At 41.9% G+C, this 7,633-nt stretch overlaps 1 protein-coding gene across 1 annotated transcript; it reads left to right on the top strand.

Moving 5' to 3' along the window:
• Positions 1 to 699: 699 nt before the first annotated feature.
• cabcoco1 (ciliary associated calcium binding coiled-coil 1) lies at positions 700 to 7,433 on the top strand. The gene is made up of 6 exons (XM_083932452.1): positions 700 to 766; positions 847 to 938; positions 1,929 to 2,098; positions 3,139 to 3,283; positions 6,375 to 6,447; positions 6,604 to 7,433. The coding sequence occupies exons 1-6, from the start codon at positions 704 to 706 to the stop codon at positions 6,682 to 6,684; spliced, it is 624 nt and encodes a 207-aa protein (XP_083788578.1). The 5' UTR covers positions 700 to 703; the 3' UTR covers positions 6,685 to 7,433.
• The last annotated feature ends 200 nt before the right edge of the window (positions 7,434 to 7,633 follow it).

Here is a 7,633-nt window from a genome sequence, read left to right as displayed (position 1 = left end):
TAGTTATCCCCAATAAATTGAAAGTTATTATAAAATCATGTACAATATTTATCACACTAATACATTTGTCTCAAGTTTTGCAGATGTGGACAACAAATGTGAATTTTGTAAGATTGAAGAAGAAACTATTCTGCATTTATTCTGGAGTGTCAGAATACTTTGGAGTTCTGAAAGAAAAATTGAGAGCTTCTTTCAGTACAACCATCTCATTAAATTGAAAGCAAAAGACGTCATTACCTGCTATGGAAACAATACAGTGGATTCATGTCAACTTACTAATTCTAAAATTTCATCTTCATAAAAATAAATTCTACAAACTTCAGTCCCTTCAAAATTGAATTTCGAAATTATTTTGAGTCTATCTTTTAAGGAAACATAATATAGCCCACTTTTTAATTGAATTTCTTTGTATGAATCTATTCGTGCATTATTTATTGTTGTATGTTCTGCATTTGTAATTGTGTATTTAAACACTCCCTCTTCCTAAGTTTACTTATGTTATGTCATTATGATTTAAGGTTGTAATGTTCATTGAAAGGAGAAATTACTTTACCATTTATATTTTTTTCTTTGTCAAGTACGATGCCGACATGCTCTACAAATGTTTGTATTATATTTGTGAAAATATGCAAATAAAGTTTAAAAAATAAATAAATAAAACAGCTTGATGGGGTGCTGCCATGGCAACGACCAGAGCGTCAACATGTCCGGAGGAACGACACGTCGTGAAAAGAAGGAGCAGCCCAAAGTAACAGACACGTCACAGGTAATAACCGACCACTGCTGTGTACTCTTTCTAATGTGAACACGTGTAACTACAGCACGGGTTTCTTTCCTTGTTGGAAGAAAGAGGAAACTGTGGACGTCCTCCAGTGGGAAGCGCCGCCACACCAACAGACCCGAGAGTTGCTGAACAAACCGGGGGATGAACTTCCGCTGTGAGTAGTGCTACTGTTAGCCTCTTAACTAGCGTCATCCCCGCAGATAGGGCAGCCCGTCATTATCCTGCCTGCAACTAGCTAACGTGTGTAGCTCTGGCTAACACGGAGCTAAACGTGGGTGTGTCGAGTATGGCCGTGTGTCCAAACTTAGACACTAGCTGCGTTTCATTAGCTGTTCAACATGCCCTGCTTCACTATTACGTCACAGAATACGTCACACGGAGGCCACTTGGAGAGCTGAGGGAAATTTTGCGGGTGGAGGAGCACCTGCCCTGTCATTATTATTGCTCTGATATATTGAAATATAACATTTATTCCATGGGTTTACAGATAATTTTGAGAAGAAATCATTGGAACGACCGCTAAGATGGGGGCAGGGAGTCCCCCGAGGGCAAGTGAACCAGGGCATGTTGGACCACTATTGGAACGCAGCTAAAGTATTTAAACTAAAGACTTTTGTCCTGCTGCTCTCCCTCTCTCTGACGATCTGTGCTTAACACAAATCCTCAGTGGTGCAGTCTCAGTCAGCAGGATGAGCCACACCTGGGTGGCTTCACGCAGCTCTAATTCACTTGAGTGCAGCTCACCTGTTGCTGCTCTCCCAGTGTGTAAGCAGATAATTAGGGTAATATTTGCCTGCCATGACTTTCCCAGTGGCCTGCAGTGTGAGAAGAGTCTCTGACCATAGTAATGAGGCTGTTTCAGCAGAGGCACTGGTGTGCCACAGTTGATAGCTTTGCCTTCTGGAATGAGCTTTCCAAATATCCACAGTGTGAAGGCTACATTTGTATTGTTTTATGTGAACTCTTCTCTCTAAATTCACCAAAAATAAAACTATACATACAAGGACCAATCCAGCTGTGGACATGACCTCCATATCCTCAGTGGTAGCTCTGGCTGAGATGTTTCATCAGTATTTATGTGACTCCATACAGAATGACTGCTGCACTCAAATAATGTGTACGCTCTGCTCCCTGCTGTTTGAAGTGAAATGAAGGAGATTCTGGGCTTGAGGAACCATCACATCTGTATGAAGGAAGCTGCTCTGCTGGATTACTATGTCTGCGGTTTGTGTTGGGCCAAAGAGGCCAACTTCACCCCTGCACAGACCTCCTTCACCATGGCTGTACTGCACATGCTGCTGGAAAACATAAGAGGTGAGGAGGGCACGACAGGCACACACTACTTCAGAATGTAAAACACTTTAGCCATTGCTTTGTCTCCTCATATCTTGACTATTATGATGCCTTACAGTTTATTATTGTGTGAGCCAAAAAGCTGTAGAATTACAATGCGAGGCAACTTTATTTATGTAAAAATATTGCTTATCAAGGGTAGATTTGATATGGGTCTATACTTAACAGTAAAGGCATCTAGGCTAGGCTCTGTTTTATTAAATGGGGTTTAATAACTGATGTTTTCAAGGCTTTTGGAAAATGCCTGATTGGAGAGAGCTGAACGGGCCCTCGCACCCCACTCGGGTGGGGTTGGCAGCAGGACACTGGCAGCAGGACACTGGCAGACCCAACCATACATTCACGCAACCATCACACACTACATGCATGGCCCAAGATATTATTTTCTGCATCAGCCACTGGGCACTGAAAATTATGGATTCAAATTTTGCATCTCAATGTTTGTATCTCTTCCTATGTGGCACCAGAAAACACACACACACACACACAACGATACACCATGTTGCTGTATATTAGATGTAGGCCACAGCATATACATTTCATGTAAATCAGATGGTGTCTGTCACATAAGCTTTACTTGCTGGTGCTGTGACTCTGACTGATTATGGGTGTGTACATGTCTCATGTGGACTTTTTAAAACTCCTCCCTGTACTATAATTTATTTTGTAATGTCATATTGTTGATGATAAACTTTGTTAAATCTCCTCGATCATCGCCATGTTTGTTCTTTATTGGAGTAACTTTTTCTATTCTATTCTTAACGACGCCCTCTAGAGGATGTTTTTCTCAACGTCCTTGAATGGACACATGAAAGCATGAGGGCAGTGACAATTAGAAAGTTAACACGTCTCTATTTAGGCACAAAATGGGAGCAGAAATGAGCATTAAGATGTTTTTATATTTTATTCATCTTGCTTTAAGGTAGTTACGCTATTGCATTAGATATCTACACATCCTGTAAAATATATGCACTAATTTGTGCTTTCCTGTCATATTCCAGAGAAGCAGATGGTTTTAGTGGAGAACTTGGTGGAGTTTGCTAAGGCCTTAGGTGCTGCTGGCCAGTGCTCGACATCAGAGGAAGACAGCACTTCACTTCTAGAAAGAGAAGAGGCCACAGCACTCATAAGTTACATCAGAAACAGGTCAGAGGAATCCTTCAAATGCTTTTTTATTGACAGGTAAAATCTGAATATTGATTCTTTCAAGCTCTGTCTGACGTGTACAGAGACACCTGAAATGTTACAAATAGATGCCCACATAGATCCCAGCCAACAAGTCCATGTGGGCCCAGCATGAGTTTTATCAACTGGCATATACTGTAAATGTATCCATCCGCTTGCTCTATGCAGGCCCCATGTGGGTTATGGGAGTGTACACTCAGTAGGGCCCGACTGATATGGGATTTTTTAGACCGATACCAGTTTGAGAGAGGAAAGGGTCACAGATTACTCATATGGCTGCTGATGTAGTGCAGCCATACTAGATTTTTAGCTGGAATGGAAATTGATCTTTTCTGTGTGGATATTGCACCAATATGACTCTGCAAAGGTACTGAGAAGGCTGCTTTCATAAACATAACTTTATTAAAGAACATATATTTAACATTACACAACCAATTCTAGAAATGAACACTGAAGGGGAAAAATAAAATGAGTAGCTTAATAAACATGTTCAGTATCACTCGATTGCTCACAATTTAAAGAATAAATACAAATAAAATAAATGGCTTACTAAACATAATTTTTAGTATCAGTCAACTGTTGACCATTTAAGAAAAGAATAAATAAAAGCTATATGACAGCATTTCTGAATCATCCGAAGAAGAATTTTCTGCATTATGTTTTTGAAAAAAAAGGACAACTTATACACCGATTCTGATAATATATATATTATATTATATTATATATATATATATATATATATATATTCTGATAATATTGGCTACTGTGTATTGATCTGGCTCTAACACCATCCTACATGAACCTACATGGTTAACTACTATCAACCACAGGTCCCAGTTTTGCACATATGGACCTTATTTGTACCTCTTAATGGCCTAATTATTAGGTATATAGCAGTAGTGGTGACAAAAAGAGGTAGCACAGATCACTCCACCTGGAACTCACATTACTTTCAACATAAAGTATATGAAGCTGACGGAGAGAAACTGGCATCACATGTTAAATGATCCCGGTATGTTCAGTAAAACACAGGTGGGGACATCTCAGCTCCTCGTTGTTTCAAAATCAAAAGAGAGGATTTTAGATACACCATCTGGTGCACCTGGACACATCATCAGTGATGTAATCTAGAATCGTAGGGGGTTTCGGGTCTTTCAACAATCATACCCCCTCCTCTAGCCGGGGTGATCAAGTCCCAGCTTGTGTCCAGGTAGCGCTACTGCCCTACATGCCACGCCTCTCCCCTCCTGATCCACAGCCACCTTGATGCCACTTCTGCAGCATCAGTGGCCAACTTGATGGGGATTGGCCCACAAACCCTCGACATCCCACTTTGATAGGTTGACATATTGCTCGCCACCCATTGCTCTGGTAATCCTCCACAAGCTGAGAGTACTTTGCCCTCTTCCTTTCATTGGCCGCCTCGATACGGTCCTCCCAAGGCACTGTGAGGTCCAAGAGGATTACCTGCTTGGAGGCTACTGAAGTGAGCACAATGTCTGGCCTTAATGTTGTTACGTCAACAACTTCTGGGAACTTCAGCTGCTTACCAAGATCAACCGACAGCTCCCAATCACGCGCCGTTGCCAACAAGCCAGAAGAGGTGTTCCGGGCAGCTGGTGTTGACTTCTCCCCTGTTCTGATAAAAGCGGTGGTCTTCACTGGGCGGACGCTCTTGCTGTGGCTAACTCCACTGCAGATGGAATCCGCTATGGCTTTAAGAACCTGGTCATGTCGCCAGTGGTAACGCCCTTCGCCCAGGGCTTTTAGACAGCAGCTGAGAATGTGCTCCAACGTTCTTCTCCTCAGGGAGAGGGGACATGCTGGTGCCTCCACCTTTCCCCAGGTAAAGAGGTTGGAGGGACTTGGCAACATGTCGTAAACAGCTTGAATCAGGAATTTTATGCTATAGGGTTCTGCCTTTCAGAGCTCCGTCCACGTGACCTTGTGCTCCACTGCTTGCTCCCATCTTGTCCAGGCGTCCTGTTGCTGCATCCCAACCATCTGACAGGCTCGCTTCTCCTCAACCCCCGCACGCACCTCGCCGAGGATCAGCGACCTCCTCTCTTTCCCTTGCACCTTGTCGTAGCAAGGTGCTCTTCCGCTACCTAGACCAGCTCTCCCCTGTGCCACTGTGCCCACCAACACCTTTTGCCGTAACCTTGACTCTGAAGTCAGTTGTCACCAGGTGCAGATTAACACCATTAACTGGGAGGGTCTGAAAGTGTTCTCTAATTTTGATCACTGTTTTTTTCACAAAATAAAGGTTTTTGTTGAAGCGCATTGGTTATTTAAAAAAACATGCTAGTACAGCAGTGGTATAGACACAGAGGATATTCTATTAAATTATGAACTATAAAAAATAATAAAAAAATAACCAATCATGTCTGAGAGAGATGGGCTTTTGTAGAGCGCGTTTGCACATGTACGAGCACGAGCGTGCGCACGAGCACGCCGATTCTGATGTCATTTATGTGCGCCTGTTCGGACATAGAAAATAGAAGGACAGACCATGCACGGGCATTTAACAACAACAACAATGGCGGCTAAAGGTTCACGTTGGTGTGATGCAGAGGTGGAGTGTTTACTGCAAATTTGGTCGATGAAAATATTCAAAAACAGTTGACAAGACGCACAAAAACTCTGAGGTCTATGGAAAGATTTGGGAAAAAAGCGACGCATTGCGATGACGTCATCAATGTGTGTGACGTGTTACGACGTGATGACGTATAGGCAGGCAAGAAGCATTGGCCGAGGCCCAGGCAGTGTGAGTACAAACGGGCCTGGAGGGGGGGACAAGGACCCTAAAGCACAGGGCGCGGTGCGGAAGGACAGTGTGAGTGTGCCCTTAGTTACTTTGCCATGCTGCAAATCCAGACGTTTACCCACATTGTTATGCTGAAGAAAAAAAGCAAACTTAGTTGAAATGAAAGTTACTTAGTTATCATTTAAGATATATGTTGCTGTAAAACAGCTCAGTGCACTTCTAGGCTATAATGTGATTTAATAATTCAACTGCAGTAGCTGACCCTGTGTATTCTGTTGGCTGCAGTCTGTTTCAGAAGTATAGACTCTATGAGCTTCTTTTCACCACATCCCGAGAAGAGCTGCTGACAGGCATGGAGGTGAGTGTGTGTGTGTGTGTGTGTGTGTGTGTGTGTGTGCGTGCGTGCGTGCGTGCGTGCGTGCGTGTGAGTGCGTGTGAGTGCGTGTGAGTGCGTGCATGTGTGCGCGTTCAGTTTATAGACAATAAGATAATATTTCAAACATGCTGTTTTCAGAGGACCATCGAGGTGTTCAGCTGTCAGGAGGCTCTCACTCCGTTGGAGGAAGGCATTCCCACTCGCCTCTACTTCCAGTAAATTGCTCTGCCTGCTTTCCAGAAAAAATGAACATGTGATGAGGGACTGATGGATAGCCAGATAGAATCCGTTTGAGCTGTGAGCTGGTTCCTTCGTTGCCCACAGTGGGGGTCTTTCTGTGGAATCAGAGTGTACATAAACAGTCCATACCCCATCTTTGTTTCTGTACCTTTAACACAATCCATGTTATTAGATTGCCTCACATGAATAGATCAACATAAATGAATTGATCATTATTATAAAGTAGGCTAATATTTAGACCTTGTACAAGTCAAGTGATATGTAACATCGACACAAGGCTACCATTTTTCCTTCACATAGATTGGTTGCCTTTTTACTACTAATAATAATAAAACGACACGGTTCTAACATATACGCTGGATGCATCCTTTGTGCATATAGTAAAAGCATCTAAAATTCTCCCTTGGCCAACACAAGAGAACTTGCTTTAACTATTTTAATAATATGAGTAATACAACTTTTCATACACAAAACACTTCGCAAAGGGCTTTACACGAAGGGTAATGATTAAAAATCAAAGAGCAGATAATCTAAGCAATAGTGAAACGTTTTAAATACAAATATAAAGTGGAGGAAGTAAAACAAAGGACTGGGGAAAAGACTGAACGCAAAGCCTGTCATTTCCAAGACAATCCCCCCCTGTCCCACTGCAAAACAGGTGAAGCAGTTCCTTCAAGGAACAGCTCAGAATATTGAAAAAATGAAATTACCATTTTTTATCCTATAGAAGAAAACATTGTTGAAATCTTTTGATCACTGTTTTTTTTTTCACTAAATAAAGGTTTTTGTTGAAGTGCTTTGGTTATTTAAAAAAAAACATGTTAGTACAGCAGTGGGATAGACACAGAGGATATTCTATTAAATTATGAACGATAAAAAATATTGTATAACAATATTTCAGAATAAATCAAGAATTATTCACTTATTC

The sequence above is a fragment of the Echiichthys vipera genome (assembly GCF_963691815.1).
Source record: "Echiichthys vipera genome assembly, chromosome: 18".
Lineage (NCBI taxonomy): Eukaryota > Metazoa > Chordata > Actinopteri > Perciformes > Trachinidae > Echiichthys > Echiichthys vipera.
The sequence above is the reverse complement of the archived record's forward strand: the minus strand, read 5'-3'. Positions and strand labels throughout refer to the sequence as shown.

What these genes read in the sequence shown, in the direction of transcription:
- cabcoco1 (XM_083932452.1), top strand. Translation starts at nt 704, where the DNA reads ATGTCCGGAGGAACGACACGTCGTGAAAAGAAGGAGCAGCCCAAAGTA. An exon ending in GCTGCTGGAAAACATAAGAG is followed by an intron (nt 2,099 to 3,138) that starts GTGAGGAGGGCA and finishes GTCATATTCCAG; the next exon opens with AGAAGCAGATGGTTTTAGTG. An exon ending in AGCTGCTGACAGGCATGGAG is followed by an intron (nt 6,448 to 6,603) that starts GTGAGTGTGTGT and finishes TGCTGTTTTCAG; the next exon opens with AGGACCATCGAGGTGTTCAG.